This window comes from Caretta caretta, chromosome 8 (genome assembly GCF_965140235.1).
Source record: "Caretta caretta isolate rCarCar2 chromosome 8, rCarCar1.hap1, whole genome shotgun sequence".
In the NCBI taxonomy this organism is placed as follows: Eukaryota; Metazoa; Chordata; order Testudines; family Cheloniidae; genus Caretta; species Caretta caretta.
The window spans coordinates 42,279,381-42,298,127 of NC_134213.1; the positions used below are offsets into that span (position 1 = coordinate 42,279,381).

Here is an 18,747-nt window from a genome sequence, read left to right on the forward strand (position 1 = left end):
CCCCCCCCCCCCCGGGGCACGCCTTCTCCATGCCCAGCGGTAATCTCGCCACACCCTCCTCCATAGGCCCTGCCAGACTGCACGCAGCAGAAGCGGGGTCTTCCACTCATCTGGGTGCACTGGGGTAGATGCCCCTGGGGCCCAAGCGGGAGCAGCGGTGGGTCGGGGAGGCGGAGGGGTGGCGTCAGCCAGCCAGGGGCACCAGCGATGATGGGTCCGGCGCCCTGCCGGGGCTCAGGGGTCCCGGACACTCATCCATGCCTGGCCAAGGAGCAGTCCCTCCGGACATGCCCCATCACCTGGCAGAGGTAGCACCAGGCCTCCCCCGTAAAGTAATGCACCCTGCAGCGGGCCCCCTAGTAGGGGACCAGAAAGGACCCCTTGAGCGCCTGTCCATCATGTGCCGCCAGCAGCAGTTGAAGCTGTACCTGCCAGCAGAACAAGAGGACATGACGGAGGGCAGGGTCTTTGCAGTCCAGGGAGAGAGGGCTGACTATGGAGAGGGGTTTCCCCAGGGTAGAGAGGCAAGGTAGCAGGGCGGCATTAGGAAGGAACGGGGGGGGACAGAGGTCAGGACCAATCAGACGCCCAGGTCCTCCAGCAGCTCCAGGGGGATGAGCATGCCCCCTACCGCCAAGCCCTTCTCCACTGCCTCCTGGGCGGTGGCTTCTGATGCCGGGAAGAAGATGACCTTCCCGTACATTTTGGAGGCCGCCACTATGGCTGTGGGCCCCACCACCCTTGCACATAGGTCTCCACGTGGGGTGAGGCAGGCAGCAGGAGGCAATGGACGCCATGCTTCCTGGTCAAGGTGGGGAAGGGGTCCCGGCTGCCAGAGATGGTAGCAGAGACGATGGCCGGGAGAGATAATGTAGCAGCAGGCAGGGGAGCTGCTGCCACATGGGTGTACGCCCTGGGGGCCAGCAGAGGGGCACCCGCGGAGGTGGTAGAGGGAGCAATGGAGAGGGATGCCGCGGCCAGTGGTGGGGCCACGGCAGAGGGGGCAGCCCCTACCATGGAGGGCCTAGCCTGTTTGGCAGGGCCTTTGCCCTTCTTTTTCCCTTGGCCTTTTCCACCAGCTGGGGGTCCCCCTCATGGAATTAGAGGGGGCAAGGGACATGGCAGCCGTAGAGTCCACCCCTTTGCCCACCGCCACCAGTGTCCCAGCGGGGGCAGTAGCAAGTAGTTTGGCAGCACTAGTTGAGGTGGGAGCCACAGGGGATGACGGGGGGAGCAGGTGGAGGAGGGGCAGTGGGGGCTGCTCAAGGGGTCCCACCCATCTTGTCCCCCACCGTAGTGAGCAGGGAGGGAGGCCCAACACTGGTGGGGCGAGAAGGGGAAATGGGGAACAGGTCAACCACTCCTCCCTGCTAGGCTGCAGGCAGGGGAGGAGGGTGCCAGAAGGAGAGGGCTGGATGAGTGGAGGGGCTACGAAGGCAAGGCTGGGATGGGGTTCAGTCACCAACACAGGATGGGATTCTGGCTCCTTTAGCTGCACTAGGGGAGGGGAAAGTTATAATAGCAGTGGGTGGGGGGTGCAGTGATACCAGGGTTCAAACTGAAATGGGAGGGGCACAAGTGCATGGGAGGAGGCATGAACACACAGACCAAGGGGCTAATCAGGGCAGGAGGGACCATGGTGGTGGGGGGCGGGGGAGAACAACCAGGCAGGAGACAGGATAGGGAAACCAAGGTGCTAGCCTCAGAGGCTGGAGCAGGACAAACAAGCAAACAAAACTGCGGAGGGAAAAGGGCGGGGCAGGCAAACAAACTAAAGCTGCTGAGGGGCTGGGGCAAAGTGGGGGAGCAAAGGCTGGAAGGGGCAGGCAGTAAGGGGAAAATCTGGGGGTCTGCTGTGGGGGGTATCAGTCCAGGGAGGGGGCACGTGCACCGATGTGCGCTTGCAAAAAGTCAGTGTGGGCTGGCTGCTGCTTCAGGCCCAAATGGCAGCGAAAGGGCGTGGCAAGCTAGACGAGCAGGTGAGTTCTTGAGACAGGAGATGAGGCAGATGGTAAGCGATCAGTGGGGGTAGGGTGGAGGGAAGGCAGGGACACAGATGGACCAGGCTCCACACCACACCTCCTATGTCCCCACAAACACAGTCAAGACCCCCACCACAAGAGCACAGTTTGAAGTTACTCAGTCCTTGAAGGCCCCCTTCACAGTGATCTGCAGAGTCTCTGCATGCTGTCTCAGCAGCAGATGGTCCCCTTCTTCCTCCTCCTCGAGGCTCCAGCAGTTTCCAGGCAGCAAACACAGAAGCAGCTCCAGCAGCCAGGCAGGAAGGACTCCTCTCAAGTGGTGATGGTGTCCACAGCAGCAGCTGGGGTCCCTCACTCCCCTCCTCTGGGGAGTGGGCCAGCAGGCCCTCCAAGGGGCTGCAGCAGGAGCAGGAGCAACTGGGGGGGGGGGGGCACCAGCCAGCTAGGAAGCAGAGAAGGGGGTGGGGGGTCTGGTCCAGTCAAGGGAGGAGCTGGAGCAGCAGCAAGAGCCCAGGACCTAACAGTAGCCCCCTACCGCCCTCCAGGCCAGAGGCCTTATTGGGCTCCAGGAAGTCCCACTGCTAAAGGATCGCCCCCCAGCCTAAGAGGGGGGTCCACAGGACCTGGAAAACCAAATAATTACGGGGGACAACTAATGAACAACAGGGTCAAATGAAGGGAACCGGATGGGGACACCGAGCAGAGAACCCTGGACAGCGCCCACTGCTCCTCAAAGGCATCAAGGTAGTCAGTGGATGCCGCCCAGAGGAACTCTGCCTAGAGGTGTGAATGGATGGAGGATCGGAAATAGGCCTCACAGTCACAGCAGACTCCCTCGGCCAACCTCCTCACACTGGTTTTATAGATGGCCACTTTAGCCAGGGCCAGGAGGAGGTTGACCAGGAGGTCCCGTGACTTTGTGGGGCCAAGGATATGGAGTGTATAGATAAGGAGGTGAGGGGGAAAGTGTAACCAAAATCTTAACAAAATATTTGTGAGGAGCCGGAATAGGGGCTGCAGCCTGGTGCACTCCAGGTATACGTGTGCCAGGGTTTCCCTCATGCTGCAAAGGGGCAGGTGTCTGGGATTGGGGTAAACGGCGCCAAGTACACGCCCGTGCTCACAGCTCCGGGAAGGAACTGCCAACTAAGATCCCTGGCGGGCCTCAGGACCAGGGTAGAATATAGGCCGGCCCACCCTCTAAAGGTGGCAGGAGGTCCGCCACTTCATGTCAGGGCGGGGCACGAGGATGAGGATGTGAAGGGTGTGGAGCACGAGCGTGTATAGATGTTTCCTTGGTGTGGTCTGGAAACAGACCGGCTGCAGCTCATGTAGCTGGCTCACAGTAAAGAGGCGGGGGGGGGGGGGGGGTCGGTCGGGTCCACGAGGCAGGGGCCTAATGAAAAGGGCCGGAGGGCCTGGAGTGGAGGGTGGGTGGGGCGCGCCCTCTCTTAGGACCCAGTCGAGGTAAACCCGAGCAGTTTCCTGTGCCACTACGCTCCACGCCGGACTACTTGCACCATAAAGGAGCCTCTGCAGGGCCTGGAGGCAGAAGACATGGACCTGAGTATGGAGACACTTCAGGCCCTGCCCTCCCTCCTCCAGGGGTAGATGGAGAACCCCTGCAGAGACCCAGTGTAGTAATGACCAGAGGAACTCCAGAATCGATGTCCGGAGGTTGGCCAGGAAACCCGGGGCCGGAACTAGGGTGTTGAGCCAGTACCAGAGCATGGACAGGACTAGTTGATTCAGCACCAGTGCCCTCCCTCGAAAGGAGAGGCACTGGAGTAGTCCTGTCCATCTCCGGAGCCGCTCTACCACCCTGCTCTCTAAACCATGCCAGTTCTCCCGTGGAGACGGATTGCGTGGCAGAAAGGTAAACCCTGAAATAGAGCAGCGGACCTGCGCTCCACCAGATGGCCTGAAGCGCGGGTGGGACGGAGCTCGCCTGCCACCAGTCCCCTACCATCAAGCCAGAGCTCGTGACCCAGTTGACCCGGGCGGAGGAGGCTGCCAAGTAGATGGCCTGGCAAGCCTCCACCCATGCCAAGTCGCTTGGGTCCTGGGCCACGAGGAGCACATCGTCGGTGTACGCCAACAGGACCAGCCACAGCTCCGGCTCCCGCAGCACCAACCCCATCAACCTCCTGCGAAGGAGACAGAGGAAGGGCTCAATCGCCAGAGCATACAGCTGTCCCAAGAGGGGGCACCCCTGCTGTACTCCTCACCCGAAGCTGACCGGTTTGGTCAGGGTCCAGTTGAGCCTGACCTGACACTCTGCAGAGGCGTACAGCACCCGGAGAAAACCCACAAACAGGTCCGAAGCCAAACGCTCGCAGGGTGCTCAGGAGATACCCGTGGTCCACCCTGTCGAACGCCTTCTCCTGATCCAGGGACAGGAGGGCAAATGACAGACCGTCCCTACACCTGAATTTCAAGAGGTCCCAGACCAGATACAGGTTGTCAAAGATGGTGCGGCCCAGGACGGTGTAGGTCTGGTCTGGGTGGATCACATCTGCCAGCATGGACCCTAGCCACAGCGAGATGGCTTTCACTATGACCTTGTAGTCCATGCTGAGGAGCAAGACGGGACGCCAATTTCATAAAATGCGGAGGTCCCCCTTCTTCGGCAATAAGGTGAGCACGGCTCGCCTGCACGAAAGAGGAAGGACCCCGCTCTGCAAAGACTCAGCCCAGACAGTGACTAGGTCTGGGCCTAGGACGTCCCAGAACACGCAGTAGAACTCCATGATCAGCCAGTCTATGCCTGGAGATTTATTGGTGGGCATGCGGCAGAGGGCTCCCAAGAACTCGGCCAGAGTGAGAGGCAGCTCTAGCCGGTCTCAGTCGCCCACACTGACCATTGGGAGTTCATCCCAGAGCACTCTGCAAGCATTAGGATCGGTCGTATCCAGGGAGAAAGGCCTGCGTAGAAGGCCCTGGCCCTCCCGCACATCTCCGCTGTATCGGGGGGGGGGCATCCTCTCCTCTCGCAGCATATGGGGGGCCGGAATCACTAGCCTCCGGCTTTCCTCCAGGGGTGACCACTGACACAGTCCCGTGGCCCACCAAGACAGGCAGTCAAGGGGCGGACTCCCGATGTGGCACCCCATGGGCTGGCACCACGCGGTCCCCTTCAAACCCCAGCTCAATTGGGGGTGGTGGAGGGAAGATAGCAGCCCCTGGTGAGCTCCCTGGGGGCTATCCTCTGGGAGTGAGGAGATGACGGCCCCAGGGGCGGCAATGGTATCACGGGAGGTGGAGGGGACAGGGATGGGGCTGGCATCAGGGGCAGGGCAGGAATTCAGAGTAGGAGCAGGGCAGGGGTCAGGAGCAGAGTTAGGGAGAGGGGCAAAGGCACGATCCTGGGCCCCAGTAGCCAGGCCGCTGGGAAATGGCCCCTCTCGGGCAAGCTCAGGAATCTGGGGGGTTCGGAAGGGGGCCCTCCGTGATGGCGCCAGCCGTCACCTCAGTAGGCTCAGCGGCTGTCAGCAGGGTGCCACCCGCGGCTGGGCAGATGGAGGAGCCCAGGGAACCCTCAGAGGCGGGAGCGGAAGCAGCGGTTAGGGGGAGGGATCATGGAGAAGGGGGGGCCGGGGTGAGGTCGCTCAGTTCGAGGCCCGCTGGCAGAGGGTCGTCCTCCCCCTGTGTGATTGGGGTCAGACCCAGGGCCTCGATCTCCTCGTAGATGGAAGGGAGCTCTCCTTCCACCACCCTGGAGTTCTCCCCGCCAGTGCCCGAAGCGACGCTCGCCCCAGGGCTCACAGGGGCTCCAGATGGTAACGGGGCAGGAGGGGCTCCATCGGGGGCCTTGGAGGGAAGGGACTCCAATGGAGGTGTGGTACTGCCCTCACGTGCTGCCACGTCTTCCCCGGCCAGTACCAGGGGATGGAACGCACCCACAGGCAAGGCAAAAGGCTTGGTATCGGTGCCCCCCTTTCTTGCCTTCTAGGGGGCTTCCGCATCGGCGGAAAGGAGTGGAGCTCGAGCCTTCCGCTTACCCCGCTTCCCCTGGACTAGGACCCAGCGCTCCATGGCATCATCCGGGGGCCAGCTAACAGGGGTCGGGGCGGGGGGCAGGGGCGATGGCTCAGGGACTGTGGGAGGCAGTGGTGGAGGTGGCATGAGGGAGGGAAGATTCCCCCAGGGCGGGCCCTCTCCCATGCTTCGTGGTATCCCTGCCGCACCCTGCTCTGGGGGCCCCGCCAGATGGCAGGCAGCAGAGGCGGGGCTCTCCCGCTCATCTGGGTTCACTGGGGGAAGCACCCCTTGGGCCCGAGTGGGAGCACTGGTGGACTGAGTAGGAGGAGGGGTGGCTCCAGGCACTGGGCAGCCAGGGGTGCTGGCGATGACGGAGCCGGTGCCCTGCCGGGGGTCCCGGATGCCCCTCCTTGCCAGGCCAAGGGGTAGTCCCTCCAGACATGCCCCATCGCCCGGCAGAGGTAGCACCAGGCCTCCCCCGTGGAATAATGCACCCAATAATGGGCCCCCTGGTATGGGACCAAGAATTATCCCTCAAGCGCCTCTCCATCATGCGCCGCTGGTGACAGTTGAAGCTGCACTTGCCGGCGGAACGAGAGGACGTGACGGAGGGCGGGGTCTTTGTAGCCCAGTGAGAGAGGTCTCATGACAGAAATGGGCTTCCCCAGGGTGGAGAGGGCGGGGGAGAGGGCGGCATTGGGAAGGAAGGGAGGGACGGAGGTCAGGACCAGGTGGACGCCCAGGTCCTCTAGTGGCTCCAGGGGGACGAACACTCCCACCACTGCCAGGCCCTTCTTCACCGCCTCCTGGGCGGTGGCCTCCCATGCTAAGAAGATGATCTTGCCATACATTTTGGAGGCCGCCACAATGGCCATGGGCCCCACCACCCTCGCCAACGCCCACACATACATCTCCACGTGGGGCGAGGCGGGCACCAGGAGGCAACGGACGCTGTGCTTCCTGGTCATGGTGGGAAAGGGGCCCCGGCTACTATAGATGGTAGCGGAGGCGGTGGGTGGGAGAGATGACATAGCGGCAGGTGGGGGGGCTGCCGCCACCTGGGCGTATGCCCTGGGGGCCGGGCACCCACAGAGCTGGTGGAGGGAGCAGCGGGGAGGGACACCGCGGCCGGTGGCAGGGCCGTGGCAGTGGGGGCAGCCCCTGCCATGGAGGGCCTGGTCTTTTTAGCGGGGCCCTTCCCCTTCTTCTTACCTGGGCCCTTCCCGCCGGTTGGGGGGGCTCCCCCCGAATCTGAGGGGGCGAGGGACGTGGCAGCAGCAGAGGTCACCCCTGTGCCTGCTGCTGCTGGCACCCCAGCGGTGGCAGGTGGTTTGGCAGCGGCAGCAGAGGTAGAGGCTTGGGGGGGGTGACAGAGGGGCAGGCAGGGGAGGGGCAGCTGGAGGGGCCCCACCCACCATAATGAGCAGGGAGGGAGGGGAAAACACCAGAGAGAGGAGGGGAAAGGGGAGGCAGGTTGACCACTCCTCCACGCTAGGCTGCAGGCAGGGGAGGAGGGCACCAAAAGGGATGGGCTGGACAAGGGGGCTATCAAGGGCTTGTGGGGGACAGTCACTGACTCAGGACAGGAATCCGGCTCCTCTAGCTGCACTAAGGGAAGGGGGTCATAACGTTAGAGGGGTGCAGTGAGATAGGGGCAAATTCAAACAGGGGAAAGGCACAAGCGCATGGGAGGGGGCAGGGGCGTACTGAGCAAAGGGCCAATCAGGGCAGGGGTACCACGTGGGGAGGGGGGAGAACCAGGCTGGAGGTAGGACAGGGAACCAAGGAGCTAGCTTCAGAGGCCGGGGCAGGGCAAACAAACAAAAGCTGCGGAGGGAAAAGGGCAGGGCAGGCAAACAAACTGAAGCTAGCGAGGTGCTGGGGTAAAAGGGAGGGCAAAAAGGCTGCAAGGGGCAAATAGCAAGGAACAAAGCTGGGGGCTTGCTGAAGGGGGTCAGTCCAGGGGGAGGGGGCACGTGCGCCTGCAAAGAGTCAGTGCAGGCTGGCTGCTGCTTCTGGCCCAAAAGGTGGTGAAAGGTGCAGCAAGCCAAGCAAGCAGAGGAGTCCCAGAGGCAGGAGCTTGAGGGGGCAGTGACCACAGTGGTGGTGGGAATTGGGGGGGACACACAGATGGACTGGGGTCAGGCTCCATGCCACACCCCATGTCCCCACAAACACAGTCAAAACCCCCACCACAAAAGCACAGTTCAAAAGTTACTTAGTCTTAAGGCCCCCTCCACAGTGGTCTCCAGAGTCCCTGTGCACTCCCCCAGCAGCAGATGGCCTCATCCCCTCCTCCTTTGGGGTCTAGCAAGAGCTCCAAGCAGCAAAGGCAGCAGCAGCTCCCGGCAGCAGCCTAATGGCCAGGCAGGCAAAAAGGACCCCTCACAGGTGGTGGTGGTGGTGTCCTCAGCAGCAGTAGCAATGGCTGGGGCAGGCGTCTCTTACTTCCCCCCTCTGGGGAGCAGGCCAGCCCCCTCCAGGGGCTGTAGTTGGAGCAGTAGCAGCACCCAAGGGTTGGGGGGGGTGTCCAGCAGCTAGCCAGCAACCAGGTAGCAGAGAAGGGGGGTGGGTGGTGTCCAGCCCAGCCAGGGGAGCAGCTGGAGTAGTAGCAGCAGCAGCAGCAAGAGCCCAAGGCCCAGGAGCAGCAGTCTCCCTCCTCCTCCCCTCCCTCCAGGCCAGTTGGGTTCAGCAGAGGAGCCAAAAGTGGGTCTACTGGCCACTGGATGAACAGGTTTCTATTCCCTGACTGACCAGAGCAGGGACTGCTCTCTAGGCCAGAGGAAAAAGCAGGAAGGTCAGCCTGTGGAGGAGCAGATCCCTGTTCCCCAGATAGCCAAACAAAGGCTACTCCAGGCCAATTAAGATTCCTGATGCCAATTAACGCCTAGGCTAATGGAGACAGCTGGAACCAATCAAGGTTCGACTTATACTGTTTAAAAGCGCTCCTTCCAGTTCCCTTAGGTAAGCCAAGGTGGAAGGAGTTGGAAGAGAGGAAGTGTTGCTGAAGCTTGAGGTTAGGGTGAAGTTAGAAAAGGGGATCATGGGGAAGTGGCCCAGGGAGTCAGAGCAGCTCTAGTGGTGAAGGGGAAGCTACCAACAGCTGCTACTATAGGGTCCCTGAGCTGGAACCCAGAGTAGTGGGTGGGCCTAGGTTTCTTCCCCCCCCCCCCCCCCCCCAAAAAAAAACAAAACAAAACACAAACCACCCCTTGAGAGGGGGAGCAGGACTTGCTCCAGGTGGGATGTTGAACTGTGTCTATTAAGCTCAGTGGAGTGACAGAGACTGTGGGGTATTCCCTTTTCCATACTGGCCTGTGATGACAATAGCTAGGTAGGCTGTAACTCTTGCTGTTACACTAAGAAAGGGAGGTCACATTAAGGGCCTTTGTGGGTTTCTGAGGCCATTAAATCCACCTGGAAGTGCAGGACCCACCTATACAGGCTTGGGACTTTGTCACAGGAGCCAGTGTGTCAATGGCTGAGGCTAGTGGCACAAGCTAGTGATTCAGCAGACACTCGGCTCCTTGTCCTATGGTGGGGTGCTGTTATCCTTGAGCAGGCTTTGGAATTTGTGAGAGTCTGAGACTTTGTACTCAAATCAAGATCATTGGTCTGACTTGTCTGCATACTGGATGAGCTTGCACCATTGCCTAACAGGGGACGGTGTGTCTAAGCCAGTGGCTAGTGGTCCTGACCTCTGTCTTGATGCCTCGGTCAAAGCTAAAGGACAGGGTGTGACCGGCTGGACGAGAGCTGACCTGTGAAAGTCCAGGGAGACATATGAGGAGAGTTTTGGGGGTTTTGCATTTGCAGCCTTGGCCTGGTGAAATTTCCCAGGATGACACATAAGAATGGCCCTACTGGGTCAGACCAAAGTAGCCAGTGCCAGGTGCCCTAGAGTTAATGAACAGAACAGGTAATCATCAAGTGATCCATCCCCTGTTGCTTATTCCCATCTTCTGGCTAGGGACACCATTCCTGCCCAGGAGCGCCTCTAGGAATCCTGTACTCAGTGGTGGTCTGTAAATGAGCATAAAATCTATGTCTGCTTTGGCTCTGGTTTCTACTGGCAGGTGAAAGGATTCAAACGAAGCTGTTTTACCTGAGTCGCCTCTCTCCCATTTGCCGTGCCAGATGCCTTCTTGCCCCATTGAGATCTGTGAGGTACTGAGCACCTTGGGCGGGCAAGGTGGGCTGGCACAGAGCTTGTGGTGTCATCCAGTCAGATACAGTGATGAGTGCTTCATCACTGATAAGACTGTGTGTTGTTCATTAGCGACCAGTCCTCAGCCAGGCTGCACCAGCCAGTCCCAGCCAATGCCCAGTCAGGTAGAATCAGGGAGCCCTGGCCATGCCCAGCCAGGATAGCAGAGGGTGTTTGTGAGTGTGTCTGTTGAGGGACAGCGGTGTGTGTGTGTGTGTGAAGGGGACAAAGGGGAGGTGTCGGGTCGCGCTGGTGTGTGTGTGTGTGTTGAGAACAGCAGGTTGTATCAGGGGAGATGGCAGGTGAGATGATAGGTGTGTGAGAGGGCCAGCAGGGGGTGTGTGTGTCGGGGGAGATGGCAGACAGCAGGTGTGAGCGTCAGACGCATAGCAGGGGGCATGTGTGAGTGTGTCTGGGGGACAGCAGGGTGTGAGTGAGTGTGTCTGGGGGTCAGGGGGTAGGTGTAAGTGCCAGAAGGGTGGGTGGGGGTGTATCAGGGGGACAGTAGGGGCGTGTATGAGTATGTCAGGGGCAATGGCAGGTGTGAGTGTGTCAGGTGGGACAGCAGAGGGTGGGTGTGTGTGTCAGGTGGGACAGCAGGAGGTGTGTGTGCATCAGAGGGATAGCAGGAAGCATGTGTGTGTGCATCCGAGGGACAGCAGGGGGTGTGAGTGAATGCATCTGGGGGTCAGCAGGGGGTGTATGTGAGTGGGGTGGACAGAAGGGGGCAGGTGCGAGTGTCAGAAGGCCAGCAAGGTAGGGTGTGTGTGTGTGTGTGTCAGGGGGACAGCAGGGACATGTATGTGTGTGTCGGGCGATGGCAGGTGTGTGTGTGTGTGGGCAGCAGGGGGTGTGAGTGAGTGTCAAAGGGACAGCAGGGAGTATGTGTGTCGGGGACAGCAGTGGGCAGGTGTGAGTGTGTGCAGGGGGACAGCAGGGGATGTGTGGGGGTGGCAGGCGGCACATGTGTATATCAAGGGAGGGAACAGGATGGCAGAAAGGAGGGCAAGGGGCATGTCAGTGTGTCTCCCACCCCATAGAGGTCACAATGTCCTGGTTTCCCTGCCCCCCATGCTTTGTGCAGGAGTCGCACTGCCCTGGGCTTGACTAGTCACTGGGGACAAGGGCAGCATGAGGCATGCTGTAGCCCAGTGGTCAGGGCACTCGTGGGAGACCTGGATTCAAGTCTCAGTGGGAGACTCAAATGTGGCTTTGGGGGTGAGTGCTCTGGGCACTAGGTGTAAGGGAGCGCCTCTGCCTTGGTTATCTGGGAGGAAGACTGCCCTTGATTGGTGCCTGGCAATGGGAGAGGCTTCACAGAGAGGGGCCTCTCTTCTGTACTGAGGGGCCTAAGTCCCTTTTCTGGGCAGGGCTGGGGCCGCACCCTCTCCCAGCATTTCCTGCTGGCTCCTTTAGGCAGCTCCCTATTCAGCGTGCAGACTACTGTGAATTTTTTTATTTTAGGCCCCTCACTTTCCCCATGCACCATACGGGAGCCTGGGCAGCAGGGCCCCTAAAGCCAGGCACTGCAATACTCAGCCTGTGTCCCAGGTCACGCAGGGCAATGCTGGCAGAGTGGGGAACTGGTGGACCAAATGCCAGCCCAGTATCCTAACCACTGGGCCACCCTTCCTCTGAGTCCTTAACTCCAGCTGCTGTTGGCATCCTGCTGTGCCAAAATATTGCTGTTCATGCTTCTTTACAGGCCCTGTGTTCCAAGCTATTTTTGCAATGAGCCCTCCTCAACCTCTGGCACACCTCCTCTTCCACACACTGGTCCACAACAAACTTACCTGGAGACCAAGACACAAGAGGAGTGGAGGAGGACTGACTCACCAATGATGCTTCTCAGATCTTCCTCGTCAAGGTTCTGTCTGGGCGTGGCAGGAAGTGTAGGGCTGGCTGGCGTCGGAGGGGCAGTAGCAGCTGACTCCTCACTTCTGGAGGCAGCCACGCTTGTCCCAGCTGTTGTCGAGATGTGGACCGTGGTGGCTGCCATAGCAATTGTAGCTTTGCGGAGGTTGGCTGTGGGTAGGATTGATGCAGTTGTGGGTGCCTGTGTACCTGTCTGTGTCACAGTTGCTGGTGTCCATGTGGCTGGCTCATCTACTGACGCACCCGTGGTGATGGCTCCAGGTGCAGTGGTGGTCTCCAGCGTGGCTGGGAGCTGATCTACAATGGTGGTGGGAGCTGTAGGGGTAAGTGCTGGTGTCAGCTCATTGGAGAGGGATGGGGCAGCGGAGGACAATGGTGGAGACCTGGTGGCAGTTTCTGCTACTGGGGACCCAGCAATGGCAAGGGCAGCTTGTGAGATGTACTCTATGGTGGGGGCGATGTTTCGGAGTGTCAGAGGCCCTTCCGCTGGAGCTGGTGTCCTCGTGGTGCTGCTCCGCTCATGGCTGGTGTGCCGCAACAGCTGATCTTCAATCAACAAATCGACTGTGTGATCACCGCTGAAAGACTCATCCTCTGCCAAGCAAGCAAAACATGCATCACTGGGAGGTGCACGGCAGCCCCCGCCATGGTGGGACTAGAGCTGCGCAAGGGGAGCCTGGACTAGCCTGTCATGGTTCGAGAGCGCTCCAGAGTCAGGCTTGTCAGAGGACACAGCACAAAGCCCCTGTCTCCATTGCTTACTGAGCTGCCCCAATATTTACTCTGGGGGCACCTTGGGGGTGCGCTGAGCTGTTCAAAAGGAAATCCCCAGGCATCAGCAGTGGATAATTGGGGCCCACTGTGCAGTGCTGCTAACTCTCACAAATAACATGATATGGGCTCCTGTTGAAGGCAGTATTGCAATACATTCCAGCCTTCCTGTGACTTTTGGGGCACTCCTCTCTACAATGCCATGTAGCCCAGTGGAAGGTGTGCAACCACACAAGGCCCAGAGTTGAAGTCTCAGCTCTTTCATTTGGTGGTGGTAATATTTGGCCATTACTATGGCCAAAGTTCATATCCATGGAGGGTAACTGTTCACCAATTTCAGAGATAAGGTAGCTGAGATCTTGCATATGGTCACTGCGGACAGAGCTGGAAACAGAATTCCAGTCTCTTCCACCTTGTCCATCTGCCTTTCAGAAGGGACATGTCATACTAGGTACTTCTGTAATTCTCCACAACACAGCGTGGCACTGGGGCACTCTTTAGCAGCTTGATCTCATATAAAGGTTTGTGACTCTGCTACTGCTTGCCTGCTAAGAGATCTGGGTTTTAACTCAAGCATTAGAAGCCTCTGCTTTTTTACATCCAGAGGTCCAAGATTTAGTCCCCAGAGAGGACCCAAACACAGGTGCTATTATATAAGCGCTGCTGCCTGTGACCACCAGACCAAAACCTTCTCCCAGAGCCAGAATCCAGATGCCCAGTGCCCCACTGCAGTATCCCAGCTACTGCTGTAACCCACTGGCCTCATGGGCGCTGTGTCTCCTTGTGTGGGCTGGGCTGGTGGAAGAACACAGCATGCTTCCTCCCCTTATAGCTGACGAGGAAGCAGTCTATGCTGTGGATTTGAAGGCTACAGGTTCAAAGGCTGCTAATAACACATGTAGGAGAGAGGGGAAAAGTCACATCTTTGTAAGAAAATTAGTGTAGGAAGTTCAGAGTAATTATTGCAATGCCTCTCTAGTCATTTAGCTATGAATGTGGATGTTGTGTTAATATTTGTTTTACTGTTGCATGTTTATTATTTGTATTTTGGTAAGGGGGGGCTGTCCTTTTAAGAGAAGGGTGCAGTTGTCAGTGGATTTGAGACTGAGAAGCATGGATTGGAGGGATATTTTGCCATTTCCAGTGTGCAGAGAGGGGAGCTCCCTGATGGTGGAACTGCTACACAGAGCAGAGGTTGCTCAAGACAATCTGCTGTCTTAGGCAGGACATCTGTATTCTTCCCCTGCCCTGCTCAGCCTCTAGGACAGAGGTTCTCCACACAGGGGTACATCAGACTTTCAGGAAGGGAGTGGGGGCATGGTGAGTGGTTATGGTAGAAGTGAGGGAGGCCAACTCTTGCAGGTTGCAGCACCACTCACTCAGGTTTGGCCTGGTCACCCTAGGCAGAATCTACCTCCCTAGGCAGGTGTTTAGTTTGCCTATAGCTAACTCCCATCATCCCCTTCCCCACTGCAAATCCCCTTCCTCCCAGGCAGCTCAGGGGAAGGATCAGTGCCAGGATCTGTTGTGAAGCTGTATGAACACCAGATTCCCTAGGAACTGCATGCGAAGCCATGTGTGGCATAGGCTGTGACTGCTGGACAGTGCAGCTGGGCACAGGACATATGGCATCACTTTGCTCTGCACTGGCCAGTCAGCTCTTCAGGGCAGGCAATGGCTCTTGCTCAGTTTGTCCAGTGCCTAGCACAAAGCATCTCCAAGCTGAGATAAGCTCCTGCAGTAGGGGCAAAAACTGCTGGACTCGATGTACGTTTGTGAGGGCTGGGGATGACGGGGAAGGGCAAAAAACAAAAAATGTGACTTAAACTTTAAAACCACCAGAACACCCAAGCCCCTGATTTTTGGGTAAGACTTGTGATTTCTGACTGTTTGGGGCTGGCAATACTGGGCGCGGGCTTTCAGCAGCTTGGGTTTTTTAAGCCCTATGGGGAATCAGCAGGCCACTTGTTTGTGTTTGCTATTGAGTAAGTACTAGGCTGCGTTCCTGGAGATTTCAAAACTAACAAATAGGAACCTTTCTTCAGTTCAAAGGCCCCTCCTAGCCTTTGCCATTTTCTCTCTGGGAGGTAATGACCCAGGATTGGCTCTTTAGAGTATGCTCTCTTGAAGCAAATATGTGCATCATACTGGGAGCCAGTATCAGGTACCGGGTCGGGCATGGATGTAGAGCTCAGAAACCTGTGTTCAAAGTCCTGGCTCTGTCAGTGGCCTGCTGGGTGACCATGGACCCCTTCTCTGTGCTTCAGTTTTGGGAATAAAGACGCTGACCACCTCTGTAACCCGCTGTAAGAGCTGTGTATGAACCTGCTATATTATATCATCACAAGGAACTGTCTGAGTGTGTTTCCCAGTCTAGTCCCTCGCCCTCCACATATCGTTTTCAGTTCCTAGATAACTGCTAGGCACTTTCTTTCAGTGCTGCTGGAAAAATCAGTCCTACTCCTTCAGGTAAGTGTTTCCCTAACTAATTGCTTCCTTAAATAGCCAGTATGGTGTCAGTTTGGGACTTAGCCCTGCATGGATGGCAGGTGAACCTCCCCTTTGGCGAGGCTACCCCTCTGACTGCACCCCTTTCACCTGAAGTCCCACCCCCTTCAGCCAAAGGAGCCCTGAGTTGCACCTGTGGCCGGAGGAGCTCTGGGCCGCCCACCCCAGCCAACTTCCCAGAGCTGGGCTGGCCCCAGCACCACCCCAGGCTGCTGGCCCGACCCCCTTGGCCAGCCTGAGTGCTGCCGTGGGTGCCAGCAGGCCCAAGCTCCAGGCTGCCGGCTGGAGCTGAGCCCCCACCCACTTAAGGGAAGAGGGGGAGGCCTCAGGGTAGAACATGGGCAGGGCCACAGCCTGGGTCAGTGGAGGCTTAATCTGCCCTGGCCTTTGATATCCATCGCAAATGTAGCCCTGTCCTTTCTTTGGCTGATCACTGTAAATCCATCTATTTCAGCTTATACGAAAAACCATTCCCTACCCAAGAGAGGTCCTATTCATCAGTGTATTCAATCTGAAATTCTGTGAATTTGGAAAGCGTGCTAGATATCACACACAGGAGGTTCATAGTCATCAATATGGCAGTTAGGTGGTGGTCTGTTTACTGCTCTGCTAATGTGTTCATATAGATTTGTAAATTCAACATCATACACTCGATTCATGGGGGTGTTAAACACATAGATTGTTTTCCAGAAGTCTATAGTAAGTGCCTTAATGGTTTTTTTCTCATACTCCTCTATGTGGGATTTAAGACAACGCATCCATTGCCAGCATCTGCTTTTCAGTATGGAATTGGTTTCCTTCTTCCCTGTTTGGGGATCTCAGTGTGAATGCAACTGGCTGCCCTTCCTGCAGAAGGCCTGCACCTGGGCCTTCAGAAAATGCCTCTAGTTGACAGCACAAATGGCTGAATAACAGAGTACTTGAAAACTGGTGAATGGAGACCAGTATTCGATGGCTATTTGGGTCTGATTTCCCAGGGACAGGAAAGGTCATTTCACACCAATTTCCTTCCAAGTTTATGACCCACAGATAGTTTGGGCATTAATTTTTCCAATTAGTTTACTAACCTCCTAAACCTCTGCAGACCCACTTTCAATTCTGAAGCAAGCATTTCAACTCTTGCTTTTATTGTGCTTGGGTCAGCAGTCAAGACACCCTTGCTCATTTTATGTCCAATAGAGAAAATTTCTATTACACCAATTTATAACATTTTAAGGCTTCCTCTTGCTTCCTACAGAATTTTGCATTGTGCTCTGTAAAATGTTCAGCCCAAATTCAAACACTATCCATTATCATTTAAACTTTTTTAATCCCCTCAGGTAGCTGTGCAAATGCTCTTCAGAATGCCTTGGGGCAGTATTAATTACTGGGACACATTGGTGGTTCAGCAGCTCTTGTCTGGCCTGACATACTCACTACACCTAACACTGGTGTCATAATCTGTATCTAAAAGGTGGCATGGAAGACACTGGAAAACTAATAACTCACTGATCATTAATATTCTTGCATGATGTACATACAGGCTCTGTACAAAGAGTTCATAGAATTGTAGAATATTAGGGTTGGAAGAGACTTCAGGAGGTCATCTAGTCCCATCCCCTGCTCAAAGCAGGACCAACACCAACTAAATCATCCCAGCCAAGGCTTTGTCAAGCCGGGCCTTAAAAACCTCTAAGGATGGAGATTCCACCACCTCCCTAGGTAACCCATTCCAGTGCTTCACCACCCTCCTAGTGAAATAGTGTTTCCTAACATCCAACCTAGACCTCTCCCACTGTAACTTGAGACCATTGCTTCTTGTTCTGTCATCTGCCACCACTGAGAACAGCTGAGCTCCATCCTCTTTGGAACCGCCCTTCAGGTATTGAAGGCTGCTATCAAATCCTGCCTCTTTTCTCTTCTGCAGATTAAATAACCCCAGTTCCCTCAGCCTCTCCTCGTAAGCCATGTGCCCCAGCCCCCTAATCATTTTCGTTGCCCTCCACTGGACTCTCTCCAATTTCTCCACATCCCTTCTATAGTGTGGGGACCAAAACCGGAGGCAATACTCCAGGTGTGGCCTCACCAGTGCCAAATAGAGGGGAATAATCACTTCCCTTGATCTTCTGGCAATGCTCCTACTAATACAGCCCAATATGCCGTTGGCCTTCTTCGCAACAAGGGCACACTGCTGACTCATATCCAGCTTCTCGTCCACTGTAATCCCCAGGTCCTTTTCTGCAGAATTTATGGACGTAGGCTAGAATTATATTCTTAAAATGTGTTTGGCAAGCAATGCATAAACACAGCATGCCCTAGACAAAGGAATAAGCAGTTTTCTGATCATTCTGGTCCTCAGGTAAGAATAATGAAGGTCCATTTACATATGTAAAAGGGTAAACAACTCTATCAAGCTAACAAGTGGGGGACGAGACAGCATGGTATTTATACCCCAGCAGGAAAAAGAAGCGTGGTCTGCGATTTACTTTTCAGAGCATACATTGCAAAGGTTTACTGGTCTGTAAAGATGGGGGAGCTGGATCTCTACTGATAAGTAATTACATCATCTGATTATAGGCAATATTACTGTACTATCAAAGTGTATCAGGAAAGGGCTTGTCTGAAAGCTTATGACACTAGTAATTAGTATCATTGTGAAGTGTTTGTATTAGTGCAATAGGAGGAAATACGGATATTCACTGATATGATGCTTTAAAAGTCTGTGACCAAACACAGGGAGAAATAGGTTCCCACCCAGACCAGAGGAAAGGCAGCTATCTACCTGTCTCCAGTGAGATTAAGCAAGGTGTGACCAAAAACAATGAAAGCTCCATTGACATATGAATCGGCAGGGGGCTGGGCAGGCCACAGGAAGGGAAGAACAGTACACAAACACAGAGTTTGGGAAGCTGTATGGAGGGAAAAGAAGCCATCTTGGCATCCATCACTGGACAGACACCAGGGTCCAGAGGTCTTGCAAGGTAAGAAAGCTGGGTCCTTCAGCCAGGGAGGCTGAAATCTCTAGGAATGAAGGTTGGCAAAAGACTGTAGCTTGTTAATTTAGGTCTTTGCCGTTAGAAAGCATATTTTTACTTTTGATGGTTTACAATCCTAACTTTATTCCTTCTACTTGGTATCCCCTAACCTATGTCCTTTTGTTAATAAACATGTTTTATTTTTCAAATAAACAAATTTAGTCCTGTACTTAGGGAAGGGTGTATTTCCCCCAGCTAAGCTAATAAGCAGTGATGTGCTTTTGTCTCCTTACAGGGGTGAATACACAGTATTATTCCTCTGAGTGCCTCAGGAGAGGGCTGGACACTTCAGGGCAGATGGTTTGGGGGACATTTGGGATTGATGTGTGTGTTGGGGTCACTTTGCCAGGTGAATCAGAGTGTGGCTGGGGGTGCCAACCCAGCTGCTGGAATCAGAGCTGTTTAACCC

The 18,747-nt window shown here is 56.1% G+C and overlaps 2 protein-coding genes across 5 annotated transcripts in view; one reads left to right on the forward strand and one right to left on the reverse strand.

Moving 5' to 3' along the window:
• The window catches only part of ATF6 (activating transcription factor 6), a 440,808-nt gene that overhangs the window by 353,046 nt on the left and 69,015 nt on the right, over window positions 1-18,747 (forward strand). The window lies entirely within an intron of this gene.
• OLFML2B (olfactomedin like 2B) overlaps window positions 1-18,747 on the reverse strand; it is a 96,808-nt gene that overhangs the window by 14,650 nt on the left and 63,411 nt on the right. For all 3 annotated transcript variants that reach the window (XM_075131425.1, XM_075131424.1, XM_048859667.2), the window contains one exon: window positions 12,007-12,639. In XM_075131425.1, coding sequence (XP_074987526.1) covers window positions 12,007-12,639 — 633 coding nt within the window. The remainder of the gene's footprint in view (window positions 1-12,006; window positions 12,640-18,747) is intronic.